Genomic DNA, 19,368 nt, shown 5'->3' on the forward strand with positions numbered 1-19,368 from the left:
CGTTCTAATGTTTAACGCTAAGTGACGGTGAGTGTCTCTCAGCCCAAATTTCTTTATTCCACTTCTTGTGATTGGCTATTAATTCAAAAGCCCTTATGAAGCTTTTATGTTTGTCCCCTTCTTTAAGATTTGCAATCAGATTGTATTTAGTAGAATTATTCTGTCCCATGTTATGAACCAGATCAACTATACGCTCATTTACCAGACTCACTGTCAATATGCCAAAATATTTATATTCTGATATTATCATGTAATATAACAAGCTAGTCCATCTTCTATGATTGTAGCTGGATTTTAACCTAATATTTACTGTAACAGAAAGAAAGCGAATACCATGGACAAAGCTGTTTATTTTTGTCGCAGCTGCTTTTGTGTCAATCTCACTATTCGAAGTGTATTTCGCAAAAGCAACCACATGAGAACTGCTTCCAGCTGCTATTTTGATTGGTGGCACTTAAATCAACAAAAAATAGTGTAAGGGAACACTTCTAACTAAAGCGAAGAATATATCACTGGGATCTGAATCATTGTGTTGGTGCTGAGGTTGTCAAATGGAAAAATCATTTTGCTGAATTTAACACAGATCTGATGTCAGCCAATTTATGCGATTGTGCTGCTAATTGCAAATCAGATAATTCTAATACAACTGTGATGACATCAGTTATAATCTCAGGGTTGGCCTCAATGACGAAGTGAAGGCTTCAAACTCTTGGCAAGAAAGATTTCAGGCCAAATGCTCTGAGCAGCCTCACTGAGGGGAAGAGGAATGTTCAGTGTTTAAACCGTGTTTACTACCTAGACAATTGGGACTAGCTTAGGGGTATAAACTGGGCGACATGGACATGTTGGGCCGAAGGGCCTGTTTCCATGTTGTAAACGTCAATGATTCTATGATTTCTAATCCACAATAGATCAATGGGCGATTAGTGCTCAGATTTTAACTATGGACCAAAACAGATACAGTTGTGCAGTGCATACTTTTCTGTGTAAATATCAGGAATACACAACAACAACAACTTGCATTTATATAGCGCCTTTAACATAGTAAAACGTCCCAAGACCCTTCGCAGGAGCGTTGTCAAACAAAATTTGATACTGAGCTACATAAGAAGATATTAGGACAGGTGACCAAAAGCTTGGTCAAAGAGGTAGGTTTTAAGGAGCATCTTAAAAGGAGGAGAGGTAGAGAGGCAGAGAGGTGTAGGGAGGTAAATTCCAGAGATTAGGGCCTAGGCAGTTGAAGGCACAGTTGCCAATGGTGGAGCGAAGAAAATCAGGGATGTTTAAGAGGCCAGAATTGGAGGAGAGCAGAGATCTGTAGAGGGTTGTAGAGCTCAAAAAGCTAGGATCATTGATGAGGTTGAGGACATTATTGTAGAGTACATGGTAAACTGCAGAGTGCTTTACAGTACAATGGGCCTGGTAACAAATGGGAGCACGGTACAGTTAGCTGAGAGATGATCACCGATGAGAAGGACGTTAAACCCAGTTTCTGCATTTGCCAAACACATGTTGCTAGATTTTAAGAAAGGTACAAAAAGGATCTTTCAGAATTCCTAAAAAGAGGGAGCCTAATATGGACATGAAGCTAACTAGCCAGTGTCCATCATGATTCCTTGGCAAAGAGTCTTTTAAAGCTGCAGCAATGGTGACACCTCAACACTAAGGAAACAAATTCAGATTATTTGCGAGGAATTCCAGATGCCATAAATGAAACAGTTGAATTGAAATTGCTGGCAGGAAAAAGGTTAACTGTGCACAAATTGTGCATTATTAGTTTTCATTCAAAGCACTGAGAAAGCAAGTTTACATAGTTAGATGTTGTAAGATCAGCTGCAGGATTGTACTATGCACGATATGAGACAGTGTTGCTGATCTTTGAGCTTTTCACTGCTCGGTGGCGGAAGGTGAAATGAAAACTGCTCTTTTTTCAGTCAAAGCAAGAGATTTTAAAATGTAACTTTTTTTGTTCTGAGAACTTTGCCAAATCTTCAGCCAGCACCAGTGGCCACGCTCCGCTGCAGTTTCCTTCCCCCTACCACAGGCAGATACTCCAACAGCATCATTCTGCCCACCATTTATTTAAACTCTGACCCTGCAGCAGGCCTGAAGGTTGTTGCCTGAAAATATCACCCCCAGGGCGTGGGTTCAGTGCCGCAAGCACTTCAACAAAGGTGGGCATGAGCAGGATGTCGTGATATTTCTATTTTTGTGTATTACAACCTTGCCACAGCACTTTCTGCCCCCTCCAGCACTCCAAACACTTCCCTCTCCCACTCCACATGCTTCTCTTCTAATCACAATGGGACCCTGCACCATCTCTCCGTCTCATTTTAATCACAAATTCACCTGCTGTCGCTGCCCTCACAACAGGCACAAACTGCTTTCACATTTTACATTGGAACTACTTTCTTGTGCATGACCACCTCTCCATCCACTGATTCTCCCCATCAACATGCACATTCTATGAAGCTGCCTCGCACATCCACACAACCCTATGCAAGAACCACACAATAACCTACTCCCACATTTTTTGCAGGACAAGTTGTCTCACAACACGAGGGAGAGGATCAGAACCAGGGCAGGGCCAGCCTCCCTCCAGGCCCTCTCCCAGATGAAGGAGGAAGTCTTGCAGATAATTGGAGCATGCGCATCAAGGAGCTTCCCGATGGCGTGGCTGGAGGCTATGCTCAGCTGGATTTCTCTTACCCTTTCTCTTATCCTTTCTCTCTCCTCAAGCAATCACACATGCGGGCAGCATGGCAAACTGGTGCTGCAATGTGCTGCCAGTCTACTGCTACTGCCTAACCTTTCCGTGCCACGCGGACCCTTGTCCCTCTCCCCTTTTTCTAAGTCCATCCCATGACTGCAGAACAAGACCCGGAAGGGGACAAACCTCCTGAAGAACACATCGGTTCACTCAATCCTTCCCAAGCACCAGCACAGAAATTAGCACCTCAGGTGGTGTAGAAAATGAGTCAGAGAGGTCTGAAAAGGATGAATCATAGAGCACAAGTGAGGAGGAGCAGAGACTAGTGGGAAGGACAGCCCAGAAGATGGATTGCCAGAGGGCAACCTTGGGTCCTAGCTTTGCTGAAGTGGACAGAAATGCCAAGGACAGAAAGGACTGTGATGCCAACTTTAGGGGCCCAGTCTTCAAAAGGAAACTACTTTTTGCACACCAGAAATTGTTCAAAGTACATTCAGCCTGCTAGAAACTGTCACATCACATCTGAGCATGTGGTGGAGTCTGTTTCCAGCTTGTGTAGCATTCTACCACAAGGCATCAGATCCCTGCAGGAGGAACTCTATCATGGAGTGTGTGGTCAGGTCTGTGGATGCTGCAGTTAGGGCCCTTGGTACAGGAGACTTGGTTACCAGCTTACAGTTTTGATCGAAGATCAAAGTGGCGTCATTCAGGCTCTGGGCTCCACCACCTTCGAAAGGCTGCGGGAACGCATTGATACGGATTTTAATCATGTCAGAGATCTCCTACAGTCTGTTCTTCTGCAGATCAGTGGGAGTGATGAGCCACAGTTCAGTGGGGGCGGCGATGATGCAATGGGCCTGGCACGCATTAACCTCTCTCACGTGACAACACACCTGCTCCCTTGCAACTCCCTCAACCAATGCCCACCATGGTGCCAGAAAGGCAGCTGGACCAGACTGCCCCGGCAACAGCTGAGATGCTGCAGTCTGCAGTCAGGCCCTCTCAGATCCGAGCTCCTAGAAGCCGCTGACTTCGAGCGTCTCAAGGGCTCTCAACTCAGCAACCTACCACCACCCATACTGAAGCTCCTGAGGGACTCTTCTGTACCTATTAGGAACAGAAGAGTACCAAATAAAAACTTAAGGAAAGCACTAACACAGGTGAAAATATTGTTTGATGTGTCGGCCATTAAAATGCCAGTTATAAATTGTAACCTTGTCTGCAGTGCGGTTCTGTGGTGGCGACTAAGCCAGCAATGCCAGGTGTCATGTATATCAATGCTGGCCAGAGGTTGGAAGTACTTTATTGGAGGGTGGAAGGACTGGTAGAAATGGTGCAGGGGGCTGTTAATGCGCCGATGGGAGGTAGGGTATGTGGAAGGAGATGATCAGCGAAAGTGTGGGTTAATCAAATGCTGGAGAAGACCTCTAGCTGCAGGCTGGTGCTGTCAGCTACGTCCTACTTCTGCGACATCCTCGCTGTATTCGGGGTCTTCCTCTGTTGAAGGTGGAACGTCTTCTTGCTGTGCAGACTCTATTGTCCGTCCCTGTTGCACAGCAAAGTTGTGCAGGATGCAGAAGACGGCCATAATCTCTCTTATGGGCCGTACTGCAGAAAGCCCCCAAAACGTGAAAGTTTTGTAGCAGAATAACACAGAAATTCAGCAATTTTGGAGGCAGAAATTTCAAAATCAGCCAGGTGAATTGTAAACTAATTCCAATAAGCTGAGTGCTTGCAGGCCAGTGCCTCTTCAAATAGTGCTTCCAAATACCATTTCATGCCTGTACTGCCCAATAGTACTGAATGGGTCAGGCACTGCGCATTACTTCCACTTCTTCCAGCTGAAAATTGCATCAGGGTCCTACTGCTGTCATGGGCCTCGATTTAAATACTTCAATAATCCTTCCGCCTGCTTCAGGCAGCTGCCTGGATCGTCCTCATGAAGGTCTGAACAAAATGGTGGTGGGCGGATTGGGACGGGAAAAGGACGCGAAGTGCAGCACCACCATTTTACGGGTTACAGCCACCTCAACTCGGCCCCTTTGTGTCAAGCATACAGCACACAATAATAGTTCTTTCTATCCTGGGACATACGATAAGCTCTCGTGTCCATCCCATGCGGTGTAAGCACTGCAACCATTGTTCGAATACCCCAAAGATCTGATTTATAATGCTCCTGTCCCATTCAAGAGAGTTTGCTCTGGGGTATGGGAGTTTTGAAGTGGTGTCAGCAAAAATTTGATTCCAAAAGTAAGCCACATCTCCCAGGAACCAACCTGGTAAACTATTATCACCTTCAAAGGAGACACAGGATTGTCGTAAAATAAATGCGTCATGAAACTTCTGGGAAATCATCCATTCAAATGTGATACATTGCCTACAGGCAAATTTCATATGGATGTTAAGGGAGCAATATCCTTTTCTGTTTGTGTGTGCCACACAGGTACACAAATTGGCATGCTAGTGCTGTTGATGGCCTGCACCCCGGGGATGCCACAATTGTTGTTTGTCTCTCCTGCTGTTGCTGCCGCCCGGTGATAAAACAGATGCATCTCCTGATATGAGGAAAGTGGTATCTCTAACTTAACTAATGCATCGACCGGTATAGCAAACCAACCGACTCTGAAGAAGTCTCCTGTGGTTAGCTTGAATGAGCCAGTAACACAGAAATTTAAGGTAGTGGTTACTTTGCATGCAGCGCAGATACATCTTAGGTCCAGCTATTCTTTTACTAGATCATACAGTTCACTCAAAGCTTCACTGTTGAAATATAGCCTTCTGACACAGTTCTCTGTGATTTACAGGAAGCTGCCTGGTTTGAGCCACCTATATTCCATCAAGTTCTTGTGGTGGACTTTATCCCCTATAACACCGGAGAGGTACTTCCTTGTACTTCATGCTCCTCCTCCTTTCAAGTCTCCATTAATCACGGATGCTGCGTTCCCCAAATTGCTCTTTCAATAGATGTACTGGTCCAAAGTCAGTTCTCGGAGATTTATTGCACTACCTGAACTCTGTCCAGGAACTCCAGGAGTGCACCCTGCTCTTCTGGCTCCTGTTTTAATTGAGCAGAATACCATTGGAAAATGAGGCAAAGTTGAAGGGTGAGGCCAATCACCACATTACTGCCACAAGTTTAATTTCCCTTCCCCACCCGGACAGCCGCCCCTTCCCTGCCGACTGAATGTAAATGCCAATGGGGATTTTATTCTTTTTTTTGTTCATGGGATGTGAGCGTCGCTGGCAAGGCCAGCATTTATTGCCCACCCCTAATTGCCCTTGAGAAGGTGGTGATGAGCCGCCTTCTTGAACCGCTGCAGTCTGTGTGTTGGAGGTTCTCCCACAGTGCTGTTAGGTAGGGAGTTCCAGGATTTTGACCCAGCGATGATGAAGGAACGGCGATATATTTCCAAAATCGGGATGGTGTGTGACTTGGAGGGGAACGTGCAGGTGGTGGTGTTCCCATGTGCCTGCTGCCCTTGTCCTTCTAGGTGGTAGAGGTCGTGGCTATGGGAGGTGCTGTCGAAGAAGCCTTGGCGAGTTGCTGCAGTGCATTCTGTGGATGGTACACACTGCAGCGCATTCTGTGGATGGTACACACTGCAGCAACTGTGCGCCAGTGGTGGAGGGAGTGAATGTTTAGGGTGGTGGATGGGGTGCCAATCAAGTGGGCTGCTTTGTCCTGGATGGTGTTGAGCTTCTTGAGTGTTGTTGGAGCTGCACTCATCCAAGCAAGTGGAGAGTATTCCATCACACTCCTGACTTGTGCCTTGTAGATGGTGGAAAGGCTTTGGGGAGAGTCAGGTGGTGAGTCACTCGCTGCAGAATACCCAGCCTCTGAGCTGCTCTTCTAGCCACAGTACTTCTGTGGATGGTCCAGTTAAGTTTCTGGTCAATGGTGACCCCCAGGATGTTGATGATGGGGGATTCAGTGATGGTAATGCCGTTGAATGTCAAGGGGAGGTGGTTAGATTCTCTCTTGTAGGAGATGGTCATTGCCTGGCACTTGTCTGGCGCGAATGTTACTTGCCACTTATCAGCCCAAACCTGGATGTTGTCCAGGTCTTGCTGCATGCGGGCACAGACTGCTTCACTATCTGAGGGGTTGCGAATGGAACTGAACACTGTGCAATCATCAGCGAACATCCCCATTTCTGACCTTATGATGGAGGGAAGGTCATTGATGAAGTAGCTGAAGATGGTTGGGCCTAGGACACTGCCCTGAGGAACTCCTGCAGCAATGCCCTGGGGCTGAGATGATTGGCCTCCAACTACCACTACCATCTTCCTTTGTGCTAGGTATGACTCCAGCCACTGGAGAGTTTTCCCCGATTCCCATTGACTTCAATTTTACTCGGCCTCCTTGGTGCCACACTCGGTCAAATGTTGCCTTGATGTCAAGGGCAGTCACTCTCACCTCACCACTGGAATTCAGCTCTTTTGTCCATGTTTGGGCCAAGGCTGTAATGAGGTCTGGAGCAGAGTGGTCCTGGCAGAACCCAAACTGAGCATTGGTGAGCAGGTTATTGGTGAGTAAGTGCCGCTTGATAGCACTGTAGACGACACCTTCCATCACTTTGCTGATGACTGAGAGTAGACTGATGGGGCGGTAATTGGCTGGATTGGATTTGTCCAGCTTTTTGTGCACAGGACATACCTGGGCAATTTTCCACATTGTTGGGTAGATGCCAGTGTTGTAGCTGTACTGGAACAGTTTGGCTAGAGGCACAGCTAGTTCTGGTGCACAAGTCTTCAGCACTACAGCCGGGATGTTGTCGGGCCCATAGCCTTTGCTGTATCCAGTGCAGTCAGCCGTTTCTTGATATCACATGGAGTGAATCAAATTGGCTGAAGACTGACTTCTGTGATGGTGGAGATATTGGGAGGAGGCAGAGATGGATCATCTACTCGGCACTTCTGGCTGAAGATGGTTGCAAACGCTTCAGCCTTGTCTTTTGCACTCACGTGCTGCGCTCTGCCATCATTGAGGATGGAGGATGGAGATGATTCCAGAGCCTCCTCCTCCCGTTTGTTGTTTAATTGTCCACCACCATTCACGACTGGATGCGGTAGGACTGCAGAGCTTTGATCTGATCCATTGGTTGTGGAATCACTTAGCTCTGTCTATAGCATGTTGCTTCCGCTGTTCAGCATGCATGGAGTCCTGTGTTGTAGCTTCATGAGGTTGGCACCTCATTTTTAGGTACGCCTGGTGCTGCTCCTGACATGCTCTTCTACACTCCTCATTGAACCAGGATTGATCCTCTTGCTTGTTGGTAATGGTAGAGTGAGGAATATGCCGGGCTATGAGGTTACAGATTGTGCTGGAATACAAATCTGCTACTGCTGATGGCCCACAGCGCCTCATGGATGCCCAGTTTTGAGCTGCTAGATCTGTTCTGAATCTATCCCATTTAGCACGGTGGTCATGCCACACCACAAGTTGGATGGTGTCCTCAGTGTGAAGACGGGACTTCGTCTCCACAAGACTATGCGGTGGTCACTCCTACCAATACTGTCATGGACAGATGCATTTGCGACAGGTAGATCGGCGAGGACGAGATCAAGTAGGTTTTTCCCTCATGTTGGTTCGCTCACCACTTGCCGCAGGCCCAGTCTGGCAGCTATGTCCTTTAGGACTCGGCCAGCTCGGTCAGTCGTGGTGCAACCGAGCCACTCTTGGAGATGGACATTGAAGTCTCCCACCCAAAGTACATTCTGTGCCCTTACTACCCTCAGTGCTTCCTCCAAGTGGTGCTCAACATGCCTGATGCCATGAGATTTCATGGGGTCCAGAGTCAATGTTGAGGACTCCCAGGGCCACTCCCTCCTGACTGTATATCACTGTACCGCCACCTCTGGTGGGTCTGTCCTGCCAGTGGGACAGGACATACCCAGGGATGGTGACGGAAGAGTCTGGGACGTTGGCTGAAAGGTATGATTCTGTGAGTATGGCTATGTCAGGCTGTTGCTTGACTGGTCTGTGGGACAGCTCTCCCAATTTTGGCACAAGTCCCCAGATGTTAGTGAGGAGGACTTTGCAGGGTCGACCGGGCTTGGTTTGCCTTTGTCATGTCCAGTGCCTCGTGGTCCGATGCCGGGTGGTCCATCCGGTTTTATTCTTATTATGACTTTTCGTAGCAAGATTTTACAACCAAGTGGCTTGCTAGGCCATTTCAGAGGGCGATTAAGAATCAACCACATTGGCAGGGCACCTACTTACCACCACACTGTGTTGTCCCCAGCAACTGCCAGGAGTGGGGTAGAAGTAGGCCCTGGGCAGCAGTGGTAAGCCTCCCAAGTCAATGCATAGAGGGAAAAGGATTAGTAGTGGCCTCCCCTCCCTCCCATGAGGCCCACCCACAGCTCCCTCGATTCTATTCTTACCAACCTCCTAACCAACCAACTTCCCTTCCTGGCCCCCATACTATGGCTTCCTATCCACAAGTACCATTGTCGTTCCTTGCAAAAGCACCATCATCGCCCTCTCCTCAATCATTGTCTTTGCAAATTGCCACCCATCTCCAATCCAAGTCCTTGAGCTTGTAGTCGCCTCCCAAATACGTATTCACCTCTCCTGCAACTCCCTATTTGAATATCTGCAATCAGGTTTCCGCCACTCTCGCAGCAACCAAAGTGATGATTCTCTGTGGCTGACTGTACTCCATAATCCTTCCTTGTTCTCTCTGCAGCCTTTGATACTGTTGAGCTCACCATCCTGCTTCAACTCCTCTCCTCCATCATCCAGCTCACTGGGAACGCTCTCATTTGGTCCCAGTCTTATCTATCTGCTCATAGCCAGAGCAATGGCTTACCTTCCCACCCCAACACTGTTATCATCAGAGTTCCCGAAGAATTAATCCTTGACCCTCTCCTCGTCCTCATCTACATGTGGTCTCTTGGCGACATCATCTGCAGACATGGGGTCAGCTGTCACATATACATTGATGACACAGAGTTCTTCCTCTCCACTACCTCTCTCGCCCCTCCACTCTCTGCTGACAGGCTGCTTGTCTGATATCCAGTCTTGGATGAACTGCAACTTCCTCAAGTCCATATTGGGCTTGAACCCACAGTCTTTTAGATTTCGAAATGAGAATGCTATCAACTGAGCCAAGATGACACTTTCATGTGAAGAGTGTCTTGAATATTCATATTTATTGGATCGTTGATTATTCTGACTTGATCTAAATTGCTAGGCAAAACATGCAGCTGTTTTAAACTGTTACCATAATCACATAACCCCAACCATCCTTGCAGGAAGACATTTACAGAAGGAAAAACAAGAAGAAAAAGCCATTTGGACCATCCAGTTTGTGCTATAAATCAATGTTACATTCAGTTGTTTCTATATTATTTTAGACTTTAGGAGGAATTCTAACTCATGGGTGGGAAGCTGGCAGGATGTGTGGGCCACCTTCCCAGGAGCTGCAGTGGGAGACCCCGTCCATGTGAAAGGTCAGGCCTCATTAATATCCCACCGGCCAGCTGTCCACTCGAAACGGGCATCCAGAGGCAACTCACCAGCTTGCAGTCTGTGAAGACCAGGAGGCCCAGAGACCGCCAGGTCAGCAGTCAGGCAGGAGGTGGCGGGGGGGGGGGGGGTTTGGCAGGGTTATTCTGAAGGGAAGAGGTGAGAGCTTTGAGGGCAGTGACCCAAACTTACTTTGCAGTCTTGGAGGAGCACTCCTACCCTCCCAGCCCCACAATGACTAGTTTTATTATCTAAGTGATAGGACCCCGATTTCAATATATTCTTGAGGCTCCCTCCTGAGCTGCCCAAGAAAACAGCGGCGTTAAACTAGCCACAGGGCAGGAAAGCAGCGGTAAGGTACCGCTTGGCCTTTATCCCCTGTTCAGCCCAGTTTCTGCCAGGCAGGAGTTAAAATTCCCCTATTCTATTTGTACTAGTCACAGTTTTGGCTTGATCACCTTGTCGACCTAAAATTCTAATCCCCATCAACTGTCTTCTGATTCAGGAACATTCGGTCTCTTAAATAACTTAACTAATTTGGCTGTTATTGAACCAGTTAATAATTTTCGAAACAAAGAAGTTTCATTATTACTTCTCTTTTTCTAATGATTTATTAACTTACAGATTTTAGAAATCAGGACTCATTAGCCTTGAGTTTACCTGTTGCTTGTCATTGTTTTAAATATAATTGAAAACAGGTCGTGTCATATAATTCACATCATTGTGTAATTTACCAAGGACCTGTGACTGGCAATTGAGAGGTTTGCTTTTTGCTTTTTCGGCAGGGATTACCAAATAGTCCTTTCACCTCTGACCCAGATTTGAATCCAACTCAGACTGATGGAAATGAAATTCTTTTCTCTCTCTCTCTGCTGCTTATAAAGGCCTATGTAAAATTAATGTAGCCAGTTGCAATGCACAGCTCCAAATTACTTGGTACAACGCAGCATGAAGCTGGTAACCTCACTCGAAGAGGTATAGGGATGGAAAATAGAAAAATTCACAGCAGTGCACAAGGGTTTCTCTACTGAGATTAAAGTTAAGGTACATTGTTTAAGGAACCTCAGGAGAGGTTTATTCTGAATCCAGCCATGCTACACCTGATGTGAGAATGCTCTATACTAACACAGCAGGACAAAGGATTTGACACTGAAATCCTTCACATTGATAAGCAGAAAAATCCCATCTCTCTGAAACAATGAATGCTTTGAAAACTATGTGGCGTTTGTCCTTGTATTAAATAAAACAAATATTGTCTCTTAGACAGAGTATAGTTCGGAGGTGCAAAGTAGGACAGTGAAGTAAATTCTGAAAATCTTACTGCTGAAACAAAAATATAAAATCAGTCATTGGGTATTGCTGGCTGACTTTAAACTGACAAAGTGACAAAATAGTCAATTTCAGAATAGATTTTGTCTTTCATGCCATTTCTTCCCTTTGTTATTCTTTTTTCTTCTCTTTTGCAATGACAGTAAGACTACACGTTACCACTTCAACATCGGTTTTCAAAGTCTCCAAATCACTGTGCATACTTGTATTCAGTAAATGCCAACTAAATCTCTCAAAAACTTAAAAGAATGTTTTCCAAATGGGATTGATTGGATCTATAACAAGGTGTCATATTCAGCAGAAGACTGGGTTAAATATGATATGAATAAGAACATAGGAACTAGGAGCAGGAGCAGGCCGCATGGCAACCTCGAGCCTGCTCCGCCATTCAATCAGATCATGGCTGATAACCAATAGAGATAACCAATGTGGTGAGTCTTTATCAATGTTACAGAAATAGGCTTTGTTGCTCACCTATGATTGTGCATTGCCCTCAGCAAATAATTGATCACTTTTCTGGGTTTTTGTGTTCTAAGTTTAACTTGAACAAATACTGAAAATGTAATACTTAGATTGTTGATAAAGTGTCTATGAGAATAACACAGCAAAATCTCCACCAAGATCTTGAAAACATTAAAGTTTAATCATGTAAGAAATTAAGCTACTGCTGGTACAATTTTCAACAACATATAAAGCCTTGCTTAAGAACGGGGCTTTGCCGAATCTACTACACCTATACCAGGGATTGTTCTAGCACCATTTTGATTGATGCTTCTATTGAGCAATTTTGATTTTTTTCCTTTAACACATACTCTTAAATAAAGGTGTCAACTGTGTGTTGCTCTCTTGATAGCTAGTGTCACAGTATATAAACTGTCGTCCTTTTTTTCCATCTACACGAGCTGTAGGCACAAAAATAAAATGCCAAACAAAAAGCCTAATACAATAACATGTAGGTAATTTTCTTGTAAATATCACTCTGAAACATAGCGTTCTAATATAATAGCCCTCAGAGCTGTGAGATACATTATAACACACAAACAAATGCAAATATGCAGTGTCTGCAATGTCATTTCGTATCAATGCTGGTAGTCACATTATACACACCTTATACAACCCTGAAACTGTTCATCCAACAGCTATCTTCTCGTTTGTTCTTTCAAGAGTTCTTAATATCAATTAATAACTATTCACTCGTAAGAACTCATTAACTCTCAGGGAAGCCACTGAAATATCCAGTTCATTTTTGCAGGGTTGCACCAATTAGTTGCCTGTTGTTTTTGCTCCAATAAGTGTATTGTCCTCACCTGAAAAATTAGACAACCTTTGTAGCACCCAGGAGTCACGATTTAGTAGCAAATTGCTTCGGAAAAATAAAGACTTTCACACCCCATTTTGAACTCCTTTGAAGGTGCGCGGGATCAGATCACTGTAGCTGTAACTCCGAGAGCACTAATCACTCTAAACTATGTACTAGGGTAATTTACAGAGTAGAAAGAAGCACTGTGGTTTTTAATGTCTATAGAATACTTCATGCTGTGGTAACAATAAGAGCTTAACTTGCTTGAATGAATGTAATTAGTTACCTTTAGTTCTGTTATTACATTTTTTAGCATGGCGTTGATTGTCATCTTATTCTTTTGCAATGTTTCATTTTGCTTTTTACCTGTCTTTTAATAGAGAAAGCTATTGAAACGGTGTAAGCATTATTAGGTATTTAATGGAAACATGAAGGTTTATCTGCTCAATTGAAAATTGCCTCGAGCATTTTTTCTTAATCCACTTAAGGCCATTTAGTTATTGTACTAATGAAAATCAATGCTAAATGATTACTGACCGTCTTCCCGAGATTTCTGTATGAAGGCTTCCACTCCACTCTCTCCATAGTTTCCCTCGGAGGCAAGAGTAGAGACATAATTCCATCGTAACGCTTTGACAATGTCAACCATGGCCTGTGTCTGATAGGTGTCAGATGGGACCACACGAGAGAAAAAGTCATACCTGCTGTTATCACTCAGCTCTGGGGCTGTAGATGCATAGCTTATCTGAGGAATCTGTAACAAAGAAAACAAATGCATAAAAATGTAATACTTTTCAATGATTCCTTTTATTCAAAGACTCATTTTAGTCTTCCCCCTCAAGGTAAATATAAATTATGAAGTACGTAGATGTTAATTTCTTGTGTTCAAATACGTGAAGGTCATCATTCATGGGGCTATGGAGTTACTTCTCCCCTTTTGGTACCCACATCAGCATCAGGCACTCCCAGGTTGAGCAAAGTAAAGACCAGCATGAGCTCCCTCTATTTTACCAAAATAATATGCCTAACCCATACCTCAGAACTGCACTCCCGACATCATCAGTGTGAATTAATTTGTTTCTTACACAAGCCATTCCTAAGCCCTCTGTTACTAACTGTGGTTTTTACATAACCATTTACTCAATATTTGAAATTTAAATGTAAGATTGACCTTTATAAGAAATATCTTCACTATAAATAGAAAATCCTTAAAAAAAAGCAACATTTGCCATTTAAGAACTTTGTACCAGCATCAGTATTTTTCATTTCTTATTGTGGCATTTTTTCAAATTCATTCATGGGATGTGGGCATTACTCAAGGCCAGCATTTATTGCCCATACCCAATTGCCCTTGGGAAGGTGGTGGTGAGCTGCCTTCTTGAACCACTGCAGTCCGAGTAGTGAAGGTACTCCCTCAGTGCTGGTAGGTAGGGAGTTCCAAGATTTTGATCCAGCAACAATGAAGGAACGTCAATATATTTCCAAGTCAGGATGGTGTGTGACTTGGAGGGGAACATGCAGTCGGTGGCGTTCCCATGTGCCTGCTGCCCTTGTCCTTCTAAATGGTAGAGGTCACGTGTTTGGGAGGTGCTGTCGAAGAAGCCTTAGCGAGTTGCTGCAGTGCATCTTGAAGATGGTACACACTGAGAGTTTGCCATCTGAATCAAGTCACCACAATTTTAGGAAAACCACATTACTTTTTCATTGCTCTGCTTTTAACCATTCAATTCATGGACAAAAGAGCTGAATTCCAGAGGTGAGGTGAGAGTGACTGCCCTCGACATCAAGGTAGCATTTGACCGAGTATGGCACCAAGCAGCCCGAGTAAAATTGAAGTCAATGAGAATCAGGGGGAAAACTCTCCAGTGGCTGGAGTCATACCTAGCACAAAGGAAGATGGTAGTGGTTGTTGGAGGCCAATCATCTCAGCCCCAGGGCATTGCTGCAGGAGTTCCTCAGGGCAGTGTCCTAAGCCCAACCATCTTCAGCTGCTTCATCAACGACCTTCCCTCCATCATAAGGTCAGAAATGGGGATGTTCGCTGATGATTGCACAGTGTTCAGTTCCATTCGCAACCCCTGAGATAATGAAGCAGTCCGAGCCTGCATGCAGCAAGACCTGGACAACATCCAGGCTTGGGCTGATAAGTGGCAAGTAACATTCGTGCCAGACAAGTGCCAGGCAATGACCATCTCCAACAAGAGGGAGTCTAACCACCTCCCCTTGACATTCAACGGCATTACCATCGCCGAATCCCCCACCATCAACATCCTGGGGGGTCACCACTGACCAGAAACTTAACTGTACCAGCCACATAAATATTGTGGCTACAAGAGCAGGTCAGAGGCTGGGTATTCTGCGGCGAGCGACTCACCTCCTGACTCCCCAAAGCCTTTCCACCATCTACAAGGCACAAGTCAGGAGTGTGATGGAATACTCTCCACTTGTCTGGATGACTGCAGCTCCAACAACACTCAAGAAGCTCGACACCATCCAGGACAAAGCAGCCCGCTTGATTGGCACCCCATCCACCACCCTAAACATTCACTCCCTTCACCACCGGCACACTGTGGCTGCAGTGTGTACCATCCAGAGGATGCACTGCAGCAACTTGCCAAGGCTTAATCTACCACCTAGAAGGACAAGGGCAGCAGGCACATGGGAACAACATCACCTGCACATTACCCTCCAAGTCTCACACCATCCCAACTTGGAAATATATCGCCGTTCCTTCATTGTCGCTGGGTCAAAATCCTGGATCTCCCTTCCTAACAGCACTGTGGGAGAACCTTCACCACACGGACTGCAGCGGTTCAAGAAGGCGGCTCACCACCACCTTCTCGAGGGCAATTAGGGATGGGCAATAAACGCTGGCCTCGCCAGCGACACCCACATCCCATGGACGAATAAAAAAAACCATTCAAGTCATTTGAAGTCAGGTTAGAATACTAATTTAATAAGATTGGAATTCATAAATACAGAAGTCACATTCAAATATATATATAAAAAATTCACACATCCAATCAGAAATATCCATTCTTTCTGCACAGATTTGCCCAATATTAGTTTTTCCAGAAATACAATCCAAAAATTAGCTTTTTCAAGTTACAGTAACTGTTGTAATTTACATTGCTGCAGCCATTAGCAATTGAAATCAGCAAACCTTCCAAACCTAGAATTAAAAGAGCAACATCATATGAACTCTAATTAAAAATGAAACAAGCCAAATCCATGGTGCCAAGAAAAGGTTAAGTTTTAAATAATATTTGTGGGACCAGGAGGAGCAGAAGTACTCCCCCAGAGCCCCACAAAAAGAATCAGGGCCGCTGCCACTCCGGGCTTCAGCCCCTCCCAAAAGTCCCTCCGGGACTTAATTTGTCAAATAGAATTACTTAGAATGTACAGCACAGAAACAGGCCATTCAACCCAGCAGGTCCATGCCGATGTTTATGCTCCACACAAGACTCCTCCCTCCCTACTTCATCTAACTCTATCAGCATATCCTTCTATTCCTTACACCCTCATGTGTTTATCTAGCTTGCCCTTAAAGGCATCTATGCTATTCGCCTCAACTACTCCTTGTGGTAGCGAGTTCCACATTCTAACCATTCTCTGGGTAAAGAAGTTTCTCCTGAATTCCCTATTAGATTTATTAGTGACTATCTGGTATTTATGGCCCCTAGTTCTGGTCTCCCCCTGCAAATGGAAACATCTACTCTACATCCACCCTATCAAAACCTTTCATCATCTTAAACACTTCTATCAGGTCACCTCTCAGTCTTCTCTTTTCCAGAGAAAAGAGTCCCATCCTGCTCAATCTTTCCTGATAGGCATAACCTCTCAGTTCTAGTATCATCCTAGTAAATCTTTTTTGCACCTTCTGCAGTGTCTCTATATCCTTTTTATAAGAGACCAGAACTGTTCACAGTTTTCCAACTGTGATCTAACTAAGGTTCTATACAAGTTTGACATAACTTGTCTGCTTTTCAATTCTATCCCTCTAGAAATGAAACCCAGTGTTTGGTTTGTTTTTTTTATTTAATATAGCTCTATTACTTTTAGTGATTTGTGTGTTTGTACACCCAGAACACTCTGCTCTTCTACCCTATTTAGACTCTTATTATCCAAGCAGTATATGGTTCCCTTATTTTGACCAAAATGTAATACCTCACACTTATCTATATTGAAATTCATTTGCCAATTACATGCCCATTCTGCAAATTTATTAATGTCTTCCTGTATTTTGTCACAGTCCTCCTCAGTATTAACTATACCCCTCCAATTTGGCATCATCCACAAATTTTGAAATTGTACTTCCAATTCCCAAGTCCAAATCATTTATTTAAATGGTGAACAACAGTGGTCCCTGCACCGATCCTTGTGGAACACCACTTCCCACCTTTTGCCAGTCTGAGTAACTATCTTTAAACCCTAGTCTCTGTTTTCTGTTTTGTAACCAGATTGCTATCCATTCTGCTACTTGTCCCCTGACTCCACATTCTTTGACATTAATCATGAGTCTATTATATGGTACCTTATCGAAGGCCTTTTGAAAATCCGAATATATTACATCTACCACATCACCCTTGTCTACACCTTTTGCTACTTCTTCAAAGAATTCAATAAAGTTGGTCAAGCATAACCTTCCTTTTTGAAATCCATGCTGACTATTCTTTAATATATTTTTGGTTTCTAGATCTATTACATTTTTGAGTAAGGATTATCGTTCCCACCACCGATGTTAACCTAATTGGCCTATAGTTCCCTGGATTGGTTCCATCTCCCTTTTTAAATACAGGAATCACATTAGCTGTCTGCCAGTCCTCTGGCACTATTCCCTCTTCTAATGAATTTTTATATATATGTAATAGTACCTTTGCTATCTCTTCCCTAATTTCTTTTAATATACACAGATGCAATCCATCCAGACCAGGGGTTTGATCCTCTCCAAGTTTGATTAGTTTATCAATTATCTCCCCCTTTTTAATCTTAAAATGTCTACATCTTTTTTGATCTCTTCTTCTAATGTCATGCCCACCATGTTAGTCTCACTGGTAAATACTGATGCAAAGTAATTATTTAATATTTCTGCCATTTCGCTGTCATTACCTGTGAGTTTGTTGTGTGTATCCCTTAGCAGCCCTGTCCTTATTTTTCTTTATGTGTCTGTAGAATACTTTACTATTTCCTTTTATATTCCTCAATAATTTAATTTCATAATTTCTTTTTGCCTTCCTAATTGTTTTTTTTTATAAACTTGTTTCCTAACCTTTTCATATTCTCTTTTGTCATCTCATTTGTTGGCTACATACTTAGTGTATGCCTTTTCCTTTAGTTTCAATTTTGCCCTTATTTCTTTATTCATCCATGGTCTTTCATTACTGGCTCATTTGTTCTTGCTTTTTAGTGGGATATATTTCACCTGGACTCTTTGATCACTGTTTTAAAATGTTTTCTACTGCTGTTCTATTTCTTTGTTTATCTGTAAATTTTTTCAGTTTATTTTCCCTCATGCCATTCTTATCCCGAAAATCAGCTTTTTCCAATTTATTACTTTGGTCTTTGTCTTACTTATGCCATTCTCAATCTTTATCTTAAACCTTATTATGTTGTGATCGCTATTATCTAGATGTTCCCCTACGCTGACTTCTCCTACCTGTTCTGGTTAATTTCCTATTATAAGATCCAGCAGTGCTTCCCCTGTTGTTGGGATTTGTTTTTTTAAAAACATAACTATTACTATTCTTTAATTTTTTCCCCACCCCTGTCCAAATACATACTAGGCAAGAAAGGAGTCCTGCAAACATTATAAAAACTCTATTCCCTGTTCCCCTTTACCTACCTCTTCTTGCCAGTTTATTTGGGGGTAGTTAAAATCTCCCATGATTATTATTCTATGTCCTTTATTCATTTCACATATTTGCTTCCATATATTTCTTCCTCCACCTCCTTTCCACTATTAGGTGCCAGCCAGGTGGTCTCCAGACCACCCGATATTGCGTCAACCTGAATTTGTCGAGCAGTAACAGGACGATAGTTTGAGGTGGCAGCTTAGCAGTTCTATTTAAGTGATGCCCAAGCCTCAACAGGGCTCCAGACTCTTCATTTCATGGCGTGGCTGGCCAGTCAGCTGGCGCACTTTGCCAGTCGGCTGCCCATGTTAAAATCTAGCCCCAAGTTTGTTAAAACCTCCCTGATGATCCCCAATTTTCATTTCTCCACCGTTGTCGGCCGTGCTCTCAGCTGTTGAGGCCCTAAGCTCCGGAGATCCCTCCCTAAACCTCTCTATCCTCCTTTAAGTCGCTCCTTAAAATCTACATCTTTGGCCAAGCTTTTGGTCACCTGTCCTAATATCTCCTTATGTGGCTCAGTGTCAAATTCTGTTTGATAACACTCCTGTGAAGCGCCTTGGGATGTTTTACTATGTTAAAGGCGCTATATAAATGTAAGTTGTTGTTGATATTGTTGATTAAGATTGAGCAATCAGCTGCTTCATCAATGACCTTCCCTCCATCATAAGGTCAGAAATGGGGATGTTCGCTGATGACTGCACAG

At 44.0% G+C, this 19,368-nt stretch overlaps 1 protein-coding gene across 5 annotated transcripts in view; it reads right to left on the reverse strand.

The window, feature by feature from the left end:
- Positions 1 to 19,368, reverse strand: part of LOC137344446 (metabotropic glutamate receptor 4-like) — a 922,939-nt gene that overhangs the window by 698,519 nt on the left and 205,052 nt on the right. For all 5 annotated transcript variants that reach the window (XM_068007420.1, XM_068007417.1, XM_068007416.1 and 2 more), the window contains exon 3: positions 13,351 to 13,567. In XM_068007420.1, the coding sequence (XP_067863521.1) occupies positions 13,351 to 13,567 (217 nt within the window). The remainder of the gene's footprint in view (positions 1 to 13,350; positions 13,568 to 19,368) is intronic.

This window comes from Heptranchias perlo, chromosome 27 (genome assembly GCF_035084215.1).
Source record: "Heptranchias perlo isolate sHepPer1 chromosome 27, sHepPer1.hap1, whole genome shotgun sequence".
NCBI lineage: Eukaryota > Metazoa > Chordata > Chondrichthyes > Hexanchiformes > Hexanchidae > Heptranchias > Heptranchias perlo.